The 15636-nt window shown below is 35.2% G+C and overlaps 1 protein-coding gene across 1 annotated transcript; it reads left to right on the top strand.

The window, feature by feature from the left end:
- Positions 1–14688: 14688 nt before the first annotated feature.
- On the top strand, positions 14689–15270 carry LOC127078658 (uncharacterized). The gene is made up of 2 exons (XM_051019092.1): positions 14689–14915; positions 14995–15270. The coding sequence occupies exons 1-2, from the start codon at positions 14775–14777 to the stop codon at positions 15268–15270; spliced, it is 417 nt and encodes a 138-aa protein (XP_050875049.1). The 5' UTR covers positions 14689–14774.
- The last annotated feature ends 366 nt before the right edge of the window (positions 15271–15636 follow it).

Below are 15636 nucleotides of genomic sequence, written 5' to 3' on the forward strand. Positions count from 1 at the left end.
TCACCATTTTCGTTAAGTTTAGTTTTGAAAACCCGTTTTACTCCAATCTTCTTCATTCCTTTAGGAAAATCTTTTAGCTCCCAAGTCTCATTTCTTTCAATTGCCTTTATTTCCAAATCCATTGTAGCTCTTCACTTATAACTCTGAACAACTTCTTCAAAGGTAGTCGGATCTACAATTGAGGTAAACAAAACAAAATTGTTATGTTCAGTTTCTTCTTCTGAAAATTCTCTCTCACTCTCGTAATCTTCCATCCATAACGGTGCTCTTCTGTTCCTCTCCTTCGGTGAGCTTTCTCCAGATGTTGGATAATTCTCTTTAGGTGACTCACTTGAAGACAAGTTAACCTCTCTTCCTTCATCTTCTGTTGCCACCTCCTCTTCAGATTCTTCTTCACTTTGATCATGTTCACTTTCTTTTTCATTACTATCTCCCTAATCAAGGATATCAAGTCTTGCTTCTTCAGTACTTCTCCCCCAATTCCAACACTCATTTTCTTCAAAAACCACATCTCTACTTACAACTATTTTCTTGGACACTGGATCATAAAGTCAGTATGCTTTAGAATTTTCACTCCTCCCTAGCAGCACACACTGAAAACTCTTATCATCCAGCTTCTTTCTTTTATTGTATGACACATGAACATGGCCAATGCATCCAAAAACTAGAAAATAATCAACATTGGGTTTGACACCACTTCAAGCCTCTTTAGGAGTCATATCTTTCACTGCCAATGTAGGACTTCTATTGAGTACATGTGTTGTCCAATTTACTACTTCTGGCCAGAAATGTTTTGGATTTTGCTTCTCTGATAACATACTTCTAACCATGTTCATGATTGTCCTGTTCTTACACTCAGCTACTCCATTTTGTTAGGAAGTGTAGGTTGCAGTGAGTTGCATGCTAATACCATTAGCCTTGAAAAAGGCGTTGAATTCGTGAGATGTGAACACTCCGCCCTTATCTGTGCATAGACAACAAAGAAAAACTCGTGTCTCTTTCTCAACAAGGTGAGAAAATATATCCACACCTTACGATTGTAATCATCAATAAAGCTTATGAAATTCCTCTTTTTATTGTTTGATGGGTCTGCATATGTCATCATGTACCAACTGCAATCTTTGTCATGCTCTCCATAAACTCCTCTTTGGAATTGCATCCCTGTGTTGCTTTCCCACAGTGCAATCAGTGCATATTTTAGATGGTGTTTTCAATTGTGGCAACCCTCTCACCATTTGCATATATTCTAATGTTCTCAGACCCTTGAAACTTAGATGCCCATATTTGCAGTGCCAAAGGTGAGTGTTGTCTTCAAGAATTATTTGGAAGTAAGTGGAAGCTTTTGGCAGAATTTTTGCAAGTATTATGAACATCCTTTTTGCAGACATTGATATTTGCATAATAAGCCCTTTCTTAGGATGATAGATTCTACATACTCCATGTTATATCAAAATAGCTAAACCTCTTTCTTGTAATTGTCCAATACTTAATAACTTACTTTTTAACTCAGGTATATAGAAAACATCAGTGATTACCCGTGTAACTCCAGCAATTTGCTGCTAGAACAAGATTTTGGTTCTGCAATATATCTCTAAGTTTTGATGATAACAAAGAATGAAACAATATGGTACCATAATAATTTTCTCTAAGTATGCAGGCTTCTAAGGAAAAATGAATATGAGGAAAACAATATCTAGCATCTAACGAAGTCTAGAATAGTTGATCCGGCAATGAAGATATCATATCTAACTCTGAACAAGAACACTTCTGAATGAATCACATACAGAATCTGACATTGAAGTTCATATCTGATGTCTTAAGACTTTACATCTGATGACTCTGCAAGACAACATCAGAAGACACATCTATCTGAACACTATTTAACAAACATCTATCTGAAGATTATTCAACAAACATTTATCTAAAGACTATTCAACAAACAACTATCTGAAGACTAGTTATGAGAATATCTGAAGACTACAAGCTTCTGCTCAAGGACTCTGACTCTGCTCACTCTAATTCACGCTCAACAAATCATCTGACTCATCAAAATTAGAAACTTAATCAAGAAGTATTCTAAGTATGGTAGAAATCTCTATAAGGAAATTATGGATTATACTCCAAGACTGCTATGGAAAGGACAAGAAAGTTAATATCATTAAGTCCCATAATTGACAAGAAATATCCATTAATTTCTCTCCAACGGTATCATCTCAAAGTACTATATAAAGGCCTCATCATTATCATGTTGAATAGATAGCAATCACACTAGAATTCTGCAATACACTTCGATCTATATACTAAATATTTTTCATTGTAAAATTCAGTAATCATACAAGAGTTTTTGCTCATAGTGTGATCATTGATATGTGTTCTTAATTGTGTTTATACTACTTACTTAGAAGCACTAAGGCAAACACTTATACTTCTCTAACTTGTTGATATTCCTCAAATGACTTATTTAAGTCTATAGACTTGAGAGGGCTAAGGGATTGTTGAACTCTTAGATGTTTTTGTAATCTGTTGAGATTATTGGGTTAAGTCTTTATTGAAGGCGAAATCATCTTGGCCGGGTGGACTGGAGTAGCTTTGGTTTTCAAGCGAACCAGGATAAATTTCTTGTGTTGTTGGCATTTATTTTCGTGTGTGTGGTGTTGCAAAAAAACATTATTATTGTGAAAACAATTCAACCCCCCCCCCCCCTCTTGTTTTCCTCTACCTTCAATTAGTAGAGCTTCGGCTCTGTTACTGATCTGTGAATCAAACACTTAACAATGTATAGAGATCCAGTGTGAGAAAAACATCATGGCTAACACAAATGAAAGAGATAGCTACAATGATAAACCTCCAGTTTTTGATGGAGAAAAATTTGACTACTGGAAGGACAAAATTGAAAGCTTCTTCCTAGGCTACGACACTGATCTATAGGATATTGTCACAAATGGTTACGAACCACCCATTTATGCTATTGGTGTCTCTTTTCCAAGAAGCAGAATGAGTGATGATCAGAAGCGTGATTTCAAGAATCACCATAAATCTAGAACTATTCTGTTGAATGCAATCTCTTACAATGAGTACAATAAGATCACAAACAGGGAAATAACTAAAGAAATCTTTGATTCCTTGAAGATGACTCATGAAGGCAATAATCAAGTTAAAGAGACTATGGCTCTAACCTTAATCCAAAAGTATGAAGCCTTCAGAATGGAAGATGATGAAGTCATTGAAGTAATGTTCTCAAGGTTCCAAACCTTAGTTACAAGACTCAAGGTTCTGGACAAAAGATATACTACAACAGATCATGTCAAGAAGATAATCATAAGTCTTCCAAAGAAGTGGAGACCTATGGTTACTGCTTTGAAGTTATTGAAGGATTTGAACAACATAAGCCTTGAAGAACTTATCATCTCCCTCAGGAGTCATGAGATAGAGCTAGAGGAAGATGAACCTCAGAAGAAAAGTAAATCAGTAGCTCTGAAGTCGAGATCAGAAAGAAGAAAGTCAAAGAGGAACAAAGCCTTTCAAGCTGAAGAAAAAGACGACGATGACTCTGAGAATGAAAAGTCTGATGATGAAGAGGAGTTATCTCTTCTCTCCAGAAGAATTAAACAGCTCTGGAGAAAAAGAAATAACAACTTCAGAAGGCCCAGACAGAAGGGAGATCGTCCAGAGTCAACCTCCAGAGGCAGGCCCAACAAGGAAGTAACCTGCTACGAATGCAAAGAACCTACACACTATATAAATGAATGTCTAAATCTCAAGAAAGACAGGTCCAAAAAGGAAAGTTTCAAGAAAAACTCCTTCAAAGTAAGGAAGAAGGGACCCATGGCAACATGGGATGACTATGAATCTGAAGCTTCAGAATCTGATTCTGAAGAGGAGCAAGCAAACGTTGCATTCATGGCCACCACCTATGGAAGTTCATTTGAAAGAGAGTCTGACTCTAAAGAGGTATTCTATGACTTTTCTCGTTCTGATCTAGAAGTCTGTTTATCAGAATCTCGGAGCTTGTATCAGAAGCTTCGATAGAAATTCAAGAACCTAAAAAAGGTTCATGAAGAGACTATTGAAGAGTGTGATAAGCTTGAGAAAGAAGTTTCTGAACTTAAAGAAAATAATTTTATCCTTGAAAAAGAAAATGAATTTTCAACCAAAAAATGTTAAGAACTTGAAGAAATTATTTTTAAAGCTCCGCCTACATCTGGCACCATCATATACAAATATGAAAAAGCTTTTCAGAAACTTCTGAACAACGGACTTGAAAGAAGTAAAATGGCTTCTATGATCTATGGTGTTAGTCATAATAAGAAAAGAGGAATTTGATATGACTCTAATGAAGATGATCTAAAACCTTATGCAAAAAAAAACTTAAATCTACTTTTTCTTATCATTACAGACCTACACAAACACAAAAATTTAATAATTCTAGAAAACCCAAAGTTTTTAGAAACTCTAGGAGAACTAATCCTAAAAGACCCAAAAGATTATGGGTACCAAAAGATAAAATAGTATATGTTGCAGATATCATGTGCAACAAAGTTAAAACACCAATCATGGTACTTGGACTCTGGATGCTCGCGACACATGACGGGAAGAAAGCATATGTTCCAAAACCTGGAACTTAAAGATGCTGGCTTCATAGGCTTTGGAGGAAATCATAAAGGAAGAATCAGAGGATCTGGAACAGTTGGTAATGTATCTCTTCCCTCTATTTCTGATGTTGTTTATATTGAGGGGTTAATGCATAACTTGTTATCCATAAGTCAATTAAGTGATAACGGTTATGATATAATCTTTAATCAAAAAAACGTACAAAGCTGTTAATCAGAAAAATGGCACAGTCCTTTTCACTAGAAAGAGGAAGAACAACATTTACAAAATAAAACTTTCAGATTTAAAAGATAAAAACGTAAAATGTTTAATGTCTGTAAATGAAGAGCAATGAGTGTGGCATAGATGTTTGGGTCACATTAGCTTGAGGAAGATTTCTCAGCTAAATAAACTTGAGTTAGTCATAGGCATACCTAAGTTGAAGTTTCTTCAGATGCTCTTTATGAAGCATGTCAAAAAGGAAAATTTTCTAAAACAACTTTCAAAAAACAAAAATGTTGTTTCAACCTCTAAGCCTTTAGAACTTTTACACATCAACATGTTTGGACCTGTTAAGACAACATCAGTCAATGGTAAGAAGTATGGACTTGTCATTGTTGATGATTATAGTCGTTGGACATGGGTAAAATTCTTAAGGCACAAAAATGAGTCACATTTTGTGTTCACTAGTTTCTGTTCAAAAGTGCAAAACGAATTTGATTGTAAGATCATCAGAGTCAGAAGTGATCATGGTGGCGAATTTGAAAACAAAATTTTTGAAGAACTTTTTGAATCCAATGGAATATCCCATGATTTATCCTGTCCCTTAAATCTACAACAAAATGGAGTTGTAGAAAGGAAGAATAAGACTCTCCAAGAAATGGCCAGAACCATGATCAATGAAACAAATATGGCTAAGCACTTCTGGGCTGAAGCTATGAATACAACGTGTTACATTCAGAATAGAATCTCTATCAGACCTATTCTGGAGAAAATTCCTTATGAACTGTGCAAGGGAAGAAAACCCAACATCTCTTATTTTCATCCCTTTGGATGTTCATGTTTTATTTTGAATACTAAAGATAATCTGAACAAGTTTGACTCTAAAGCACAAAAGTGTATTATGTTGGGATACTCAGAACGTTCTAAAGGATATAAAGTATACAATACAAAAACACAAATCGTGGAAGAATCAACACATGTCAGATTTGATGATAAGCTTGACTTTGAAAAGTCAAAGCTAGTTGAGAATTTTGCAGATTTGGAGATAACAATTGCAGGCTCTGACGAAAAGACCAAAGAATCTGAAGAAGCAGAAAAAGAAACGTCAGAAGCACATGAAGTAATAATCAATCAGAAAAGATCAAGATATAGACATAATGTTTTTGAAGAACTGATTTTGGGAAACAAAAATGAACCTGTCAGAACAAGATCAACCTTCAAAGTTTCTGAAGAAACACTTCTGGGACTAGTATCTTTGATAGAGCCAACATCCTGTGAAGAAGCTCTTCAAGATAAAGAATGGATTCTGGAAATGAAAGAAGAACTTGATCATTTTGCCAAGAATGATGTCGGGGGTCTTGTACCAAGACCCAATGGAACCCAAGTGATTTGAACCAAATGGGTTTACAGAAATAAACTAAATGAAAAGGGTGAAGTGGTCAGAAACAAAGTGCAATTAGTGGCACAAGGTTATATTCAACCGGAAGGTATTGACTACAATGAAGCCTTTGCTCCAGTCATGAGGTTAGAATCTATTTGTCTTCTTGTATATTTTGCTATAAACTATTCCATTAAATTATATCAGATGGATGTCAAAAGCGTGTTTCTGAATGGTTATATTTCTGAAGAGGTGTATGTCCATCAACCTCTTGGTTTCAAAAACTCAGAATTTCTAGAACATGTTTTTAAACTTAAAAAATATCTTTATGGTTTGAAACAAACTCCTAGAGCTTGGTATGAAAGACTTAGTTCATTTCTTCTGGAGAATGACTTTATCAAAGGTAAAGTGGACTCCAGACTTTTCAGTAAAAACATCAAAAATGATCTTATGATTTTTCAAATATATGTTAATGACATAATATTTGGTTCTGCTAACCCCTTTGTCTGTCAAGAATTTTCTGAGTTAATGCAGGTAGAATTGAAATGAGTCTAATGCAATAACTAAAGTTCTTTATGAGGATTCAAATCAACCAAACATCACAAGCCATATATGTATATCAAAACAAATACATAAAAAGACATTCTGAAGAAATTTGACCTGTCAGAAAGCAAGTCAGCAAAGACTCACATGCATCTACTTGCATTCTGGAGAAAGAAAAGGTGAGTCAAAAGGTTTGTCAAAAACTCTATCGTGGTATGATAGATTCTCTTCTCTATTTGACTGCTACGGATCCAAATATATTATTCAGCGTATATCTTTGTGCTAGATTTCCGTCATACCCAAGGGAATCTCACTTAACTGTTGTTAAGAGAATCCGTAGGTATTTGAAAGGAACACCTAACCTTGGTCTGATGTATAAGAAAACGTTAGAGTATAGGCTTTCTGGGTACTGTGATGAAGATTACGTTGGAGACAAGTTGGAACTTAAAAGCACATATGGGAGCTGTTAGTTTCTGGGAGGAAACCTCATCTCATTGGCAAGCAAAAGATAATCAACCATTGCACTGTCAACTGCAGAAGCATAATACATTTCAGCTTCACTGTATAGCAGTCAGATGCTCTGGATGAAGAATCAGCTCGAGGACTTTCATATTTATGAGAGTAACATCCCTATCTTTTGTGACAGTATTGTTGCTATATGTTTAAGTAAGAATCCAATTTTACATTCTAGAGCGAAACACGTAGAAAATAAACATCATTTTATCAGAGACTATGTTCAGAAAGGGATAATCATTTTAAAATTCATAGATACAGACCATCAATGGGCTGACATCTTCACAAAACTCTTAGTTGAAGATAGATTTCTTTTCTTCTGAAATATTAAATATGGCAGATGGCCTAGAATGAGTCTAAACATGTGCCTCCTCTCTAATGTTAAAACAAACTTTGACTTAAACATATGTTGTTTATTTGGTTCTGGTTCTGACACTTCTACAAGTTAGATGATATTTGGATTAGAAACTTTCTGAGTCAGAAACCTTTTGGTATTTTTGACTCCAAAAACATCAACATGTGGTTTCTCAAACATGTGGCTTTGGATCTTCTAGACAACTGTCTAGTTCAGAACTCAAGAGCCAAACGATTGAGATCCCCTCGAGTAGTGTGCATTTTTTTAGATTAGACAACCATCAATAGCTGCATTTAATTCTCCCCACGCTTGTCAACTAAGATTTTAGCAGTCATAATTAATTTTGTCCTCTAACACTGTCGTTTTGCATGTGTTTTGAATGTGTATATAAATTTCCACAATTCCCACTTTCACACTTTTCACTCTCACAACATACATAAACCCTTACTTTCATTCTCTCTGCAACCTCAACCTCCTTACAACTTCATTTATTTTGCAACTTCATCTCGTTCAACAACTGCAATATGAATCCTCAACAACAACATGTTTTCAAATATTCTCAACAAATGAATGTTGTTGAGCAACCAGTTGAAGCTCCACAACAGGTTACAACCCAAACTACTACGCCCTCAACAACTTCATATCAAGAACCTCATGTTCTTGATCGCCCCCCTCACATCATCTTGCCACCCCTTTTGAAAAACTAGAAGTTTTGTGTGAACTTTTGGTTGATTTTGACAACCTCGAGAGGAATGGCATTGATCTAAATGAAGAACTAGAGAACCAATGGGTGGGGAAACTACTTGAAACATCTTTATGGTCCAATTTACACATTCCTGGTGAAGGAATTCTTAAGGTTTGCTGATTGCGATGACCACTACATCGTATCCTACATTCTGGGGGTCAAGACTATGATCACAGAGAAGTAAATTACTAAGCGTCTGAACATGGAAATAGTAGGGGGCAGAAGGATATATATTAATCCTAGGGCAAAGTATATGTCCCAGGAAATCATCCCTAATATTTTCTCTCAGAACCCGGAAGGGAGAACTTCAAAGAACAAAGAACTTCACCAAAATCTGAGAGTTTGGTTGAGGATCATTCAGGGAACTATCCACCATCGCCCGTCACCCATCTCCTCTGGATACATCAATACGGACCAAAAGTGCATTTTGTATTGTCTGCACAAAGGGATGAAGTTGAATCTTCCATCCCTCCTCTTCAAGTATCTAAGGGACTCCGTCAGAGATACCAAGAACAATATGAAGCCCAGAAAGTACATCCCTTTGGGAGACTAATTTCTGATGTTCTCATAGAGAGTGGGTTGGTGGACCATCTCATCTCTCTCAACATGATGGAAGATGTCACGGTGGACGTGGGAAAGCCTCTGAACGGGAGGAACCTGAAGAGCATAGGTTTAACTGACAGAGTCAGAGTCAAACCCACTATGGACACCTCCTGGGAAGCTCTGAAGGATCAGAGGGAGATATCCAACGGGATGTATCTCATCTCTAAGATTGATACCCTAGACGTAATCGCCCATTATCTTCAGGATCTAGAGGCCCAAGGAATAGATATTTCGGGGTTCACCTTGGACTGACTACCAGAACAACCACCAAATTTCATGAAGAAGAAGATAGATCCCTCTAAGAAGAAGAATAAGAAGACTCGGAAGCTGGGAGAATCTTCAACATCTTAGAAGCAACTTGTGCCTCTGAGCTCCTCAATACCATGTAAGTCTCCTATCTTAGAAGCTCCTTTAAGTTCTAGTTCTAGGCAAATTCTTTCATCCATACCTCAACCACCTTATATCATCTCTCCCTCTGAACCAACCATCTCCATCCCCATTCTTTCAAAACCCTACACTTCTGAACCCAAAATTTCTGAACCAAACACATCCTCACCCCCACTACTATAATTTAACCTAACAACCACCTCAATCCCTATATCTGATGCTATATTTATAAACAAACCCATATCACCTCTCTCGTATACTCCCAGATCCCCTCCATACTATGACTTAACCTCGAACTCTGAACATTCACACATCCCTGACCCAACCTCCCTCACTCTTGCACAACTTCAAGCCACAGCTGAATCCAAACAGACTCAGACTGTACCAAAATCCTCTGAACCCATACCACCCCTTTCTGCACCCACTTCAGAACTCTCTAAAACTCTTCCACCTCCTTCTGAACCCATCTTTGAACCCTCTGAACCCATCCACAATCCCCCCGAACCTATCTCTCAAACCTTTGAACTTGACCTAACCTTTCCAACCATATATGAGGTTTTTTTCCAAGTTCTTAGAGAACATTGTTGCAAGGCTCAGGAAGCTATCTGAAGAATCCAGGCTCAGAGATAATCCTTCTGAAGTAAGGACTCGCTGGAACAAATTTCTCAGGTGGATGACATCTGAGGTCTTCAAGCTCAAGGGACTTTCTGAACAAGTTAGAAATGACTACATCAGAGGTGCTGAAGAGAGACTAGAGGTGTGTCTGGCGCAGAAAGCTGAAGAAAGATCCAGGAAGGAAGCTGAAGAAAGGGCCAAGAAAGAGTTGTTGTTGAAGCTACCGCCGCTGAAACTAAAGCTAAAACTTACGCTGAAAGCTGCTTGCATAGCTATAGAGGAAGTTGCAAAGGCATATGAGGTTGCTCTGACTTGAGGAGAGTCATCAACATCTTATCTAGCTCCTCTGGTTCTCAAGACTCTATAAGAGCTTTAGAAAGAACAACAATCGGTGAGAGCCAGACTCGACCAGCAAGATCAAGTCAACTCCAGCATCCATAACCTACTTGCTTAACTACTTCAAAGGACGCCTCCTCCTTCAAACCGTTAGGCACTCTAGTATTAATTACTTGTAATTTTGATCTAAGAGTTTTTGCCTCTGAGGCCTCCTTATTCTATGCTTTTCTGTTTTGTATCTCTTTGACTTATCAATGAAGTTTTTGCCTTCTGTGATTTACTTTTGCAATTTTTTGTTAGCTTTTTGAGTCTGTCAAAAAGGGGGAGAAATAAATAATAGCATTTCTGATGAAATAATATATCTAACTCTCAGAATGTACTGCTTACATTTTAATATTAAAAATTAATTACACAGTCTAAGTGTTTTTATAGGATATATCTGAACAAGGAAAACTGAATAAGTATCTGAGAAACAAGTCAAGCAACCTAGGAAACTCTCTACCCCAGAAACCCTTTTCTGATACAAATATATTTAAAATGTTTCTAAGTATCAGACTTAGGGGGAGATTGCAAATCTCAGTGGGAGTAATACTATATCTGACTCTGATTCATTTAAATCTATATCTTTGTAAAGTACCATTGTTTCATCAAAAGTCTAAGGTTTTATCATCATCAAAAAGGGGGAGATTGTTAGAACAAGATTTTAGTTCTGCAATATATATATATATATATATATATATATATATATATATATATATATATATATATATATATATATATATATATAAGTTTTAAGGATAACAAAGAATAAAACAATGTGGTATCCTAATAATGTTATCTAAGTATGTAGGTTTCTAAGGAAAAACGAATCTGATGAAAACAATATATGGCATCTAACGAAGTCCAGAATAGTTGATCTAGCAATGAAGAAATCATATCTGACTCCAAACAAGAACACTTCTAAAAGAATCACATATAGAATCTGACATTGAAGTTCATATCTGATGTTTGAAGACTCTACATCTAATGACTCTGTAAGACAACATCAGAAGACACATCTATCTGAAAACTATTCAATAAACATCTATCTGAAGACTACTCAACAAGCATCTATCTGAAGACTATTCAACAAACATCAATCTGAAGACTATTCAACAAACAACTATCTGAAGACTAGTTATGAGAATATCTGAAGACTACAAGCTTCTGCTCAAGGACTCTGACTTTGCTCACTCTGATTCACGCTCAATAAATCATCTGACTCATAAAATTCAGAAACTTAATCAAGAAGTATTCTAAGTATGGTATAAATCTCTATAAGGAAATTGTGGATTATACTCCAAGATTGCTATGGGAAAGACAAGAAAGTTAATATCATTAAGTCCCATAATTGACAAGAAATCTCCATTAATTTCCCTCCAACGGTATCATCTCAAAGTGATATATAAAGGCCTCATCATCGTCATGCTGAACATATAGCAATCACACAAGAATTCTATAATACACTTTGATCTACATACTAAATATTTTTCATTGTAAAATTCAGTAATCACATAAGAGTTGTGATCATTTATCTATGTTCTTAATTGTGTTTATACCACTTACTTATAAGCACTAAGGCAAACACTTATACTTCTCTAATTTGTTGATATTCCTCAAGTGACTTGTTTAAGTCTGTAGACTTCAAAGGGCTAAGAGATTGTTTAACTCTTAGACATTTTTATAATCTATTGAGATTATTGGATTAAATCTTTATTGAAGATGAAATCACCTTGGCCGGGTGGACTGGAGTAACTTTGATTTTCAAGCGAACCAGGATAAATTTCTTATGTTGTTGGCATTTACTTTTATGTGTGTGGTGTTGAAAAAGTTTTAATTACTGTGAAAATAATTCACCCCCCTTTCTTGTTTTTCTCTACCTTCATTTGCATCCTTATTTTACCCTTTCCCAATCCTTCTTGGAATTATTCCCGAGCTTTACCGATTTTCGAAATTCCTCATCGAGATCCAAGAACCACTTTTTATTTGCACACATATGATTGCTACATCCTGAGTCAAGGAACCAAACATCTTCTCTCCTTGATTGATTAAGTTCCGCATATGACATCAACAACATTTCTTCTTTCTCCTCAAGCTCGGCATATTTCACTTCCTTCTCCCATTTAGGACACTCATATTGAAAGTTACCTAATTGATGGCACTTATAACACTCAATTATAACCTTGTTGAATGCTTGTTTGCCTCTTCCTCGAAAAGCTCTACGAGCTCAATCGCCTCCTCTTCCACTAGTTCTATCATCATAGGCCACTTTTAATGCTTGCTCACCTCCTCCATGCCAGTTCATCCTTTGCTCATGTACCAAACAACTAATTTGTAACTCGTCAATAGTTAAGGTGTCTAGGTTATTAGACTCCTCAATTAAACACACAACATAGTCGAGCCTTAAGGTCATCGATCTCATGATCTTTTCAATGATTACCACTTACTGCATATTTTCACCATGAATCTTCATCTTGTTTGCTACGGTGAGTGTTTGAGCGAAGTACGCATCAAGACCCTCACCCTTTTTCATATGTAGAATCTCAGACTCCTTCCGAAGAGCTTGGATCTATGCTCTTTTGACTCTTGTGGAACCATGGTACTTCTGCTTCATGGAGTCCTAAATGTGTTTGGCAGTGTCTCTGCTAAGGATCGTCTCCATAATGGTTCGATCAATATCTTGGAACAGATAATTCTTAACCTTCAAATATTTTAGCTTCTGGGCTGTAATTGATTTTTGTTGTACTGTAGTTAGCTTCACTCCTTCTGCTGCAACAAAGACTCCAGTTTCCACCAAACTCCAATACTTCTTTGAGCGAAGAAAATTTTCCATAAGCATGGACCAATGATCGTAATGACTATCAAACTTAGGAATTACAGGTTGAACAAAGTTATTTTCATCTTGCATGCTTTGAATCTCTCTCTTCTCACTCTTCCTTAAGAAAATGCGGTTTCTTTTTTCTCAAAATCAGGCCCCGTGATGGAGCTCTGATACCAGATTATTGTAAACTTTAAACATAAATCAATTCATACAAAATATATGAAATGAATTGTTATTTATTTGAAGCAAAATAGATGGCTTATGGCTTATACAAGCCTTACAATGAGAAAAAATAGGAAACAAACTAATCACGTTTTTCTGATTCTAATAAAGTGGTAAATGACTAAGGAAATAGTCTGACTTTACCAACATGTCCTAAATACTCGGATTTATTAACTGCCTGCACTTTAACAACTTTTGTTGTAACCCTAATAACCCTAACAAAGTAATAAAATAAAATTATTATAAATATTACTATTTATAAATCTAATATTTACGAAACTCTCTCTCTCTCTCTCTCTCTCTCTCTCTCTCTCTCTCTCTCTCTCTCTCTCTCTCTCTCTCTCTCTCTCTCTCTCTCTCTCTCTCTCTCTCTCTCTCTCTCTCTCTCTCTCTCTCTCTCTCTCTCTCTCTCTCTCTCTATATATATATATATCTATATATATATATATATATATATATATATATATATATATATATATATATATATATATATATATATATATATATATATATATATATATATTGAATCATTATGTTGGTAAACTATTTTTAACATATTTGTAAGCTAATTTTAAGGAACATCACTTGATCCTGATCAATTTTTGCATTATTTTCACAAATAGTTTTCTTCTATCCATCAACATCTTTACCTTAATCCTTTCTCCTTCCTCCTTTATAGATAACTCTAAAAGAAAAGTTAATATTAAGTGGTATATTTTCAATGTTAATTCCTTTAAGTTTAATATTGATGGATGTTATTATGGTAATACTGGTTTTGTTATATATGGAAGCCTTATCAACAGGGCCGATCAAATCAACAAAGGCCTGTTCTAATTTAAAAATGGTTTAAATTTTTAAAAAATATAATTATAATAATTAAAAATGACAAATTAAAAATATCATTATATATTAATAAAAAAATAAATTTAATTATAATTGTTTTGATTTTTGGTCAATTTCATTTTTTTATGTATTGAATTTTTCTTTTATATATATATATATATATATATATATATATATATATATATATATATATATATATATATATATATATATATATATATATATATATATATATATGGGTTAAATACACTTTACCCCCTGTAATGTTAGCGAGTTTAGGATTACCCCCCTGGTAAAGTTATTTTTTCAATACCCCCCTTATGTTATGTAGATTCCTTCATAGAACCCCCTAATCTCCAGGTGGCATGGAATCTTGGTTTTTTATTTCAGACGTGGCTTTTTAATTTTTTTATTTTCACATGTGAATCTTCATTAGGTCTCCAGCATGGCATAAACTAGAAATTAGGGTTCCAAATCCATCCCTCTCTCTCTTCGTGAAATCCATCCCTACCCCAAATCCATCCCTCTCTTCATCTTCGTCCGTGTCCCCTTCATCTGGGTTATGGGTGGCAGCAAGGCATCTTCCACGAGTGAAGTTGGAAACGGCTTACCAAGATGTGGATGCAATGAAACCATGAAGTTGTTGGTCTCCAAGTCAATTGAAAACCCCGGTCGCAAATTTTGGAAATGCAGGAATAATATGGTGAGCAATTTTGAAGCATTTTATTATTTTGAGTTTGATTTCGAAATTAATTGTTGGTGGTGTTTGTCTCAAATTGCAGAATGGGTGCGGTTTATTTTTGTGGGATGATTTGGTCAGTGAGTTTGTAGTGAAAGAAACCAATCCGTCCGGATGCCGCCAATGTGAAGTCAACAAGGCTTATTTGATTGAATTTGCTAAAGAGATTGTTGAGGAGATAGATTGCAGAGTCGGAAAGCTTAACAAGTTAGAAAAACTGAAGAAAAAGATTGCAATGGAAAAGAGGAAAAATTTATGGTTAATGTTTGTAATTGGTCTGTCATGGATGTTGATAGCAGCAATGGTTAAGTTAGTCTAATGAGTCTGTCATGTAATTGTTATGTCATTAGTGTTTTTCAGCAATGTAATGTTGAACTTGTAATGTGTTCATCAATGAAATGTAATTTGTTCATCAATCTTAAACTGTCAGTGCAGCATCATTATTTGATTAAACTTTCAGCATTCAATCTACCAATAATGACAGAAAAAAGTTATATCATTATTTGATTAAACTTTCAGCATTCAATCTAACAATTTTATAGTCAGTAATTCTAAAGAAAATATGACATAGTAAACATATAAATAAATTGAAATATATTAATGTAGTCTATCTCTTAAACTTTTTCAGTGCAGAATTCAAGGTGAATGTAATTAAATACTTTGGCTTTTTCTTTAGGTCCTGCAG

Source organism: Lathyrus oleraceus, chromosome 5, assembly GCF_024323335.1.
Source record: "Lathyrus oleraceus cultivar Zhongwan6 chromosome 5, CAAS_Psat_ZW6_1.0, whole genome shotgun sequence".
Lineage (NCBI taxonomy): Eukaryota > Viridiplantae > Streptophyta > Magnoliopsida > Fabales > Fabaceae > Lathyrus > Lathyrus oleraceus.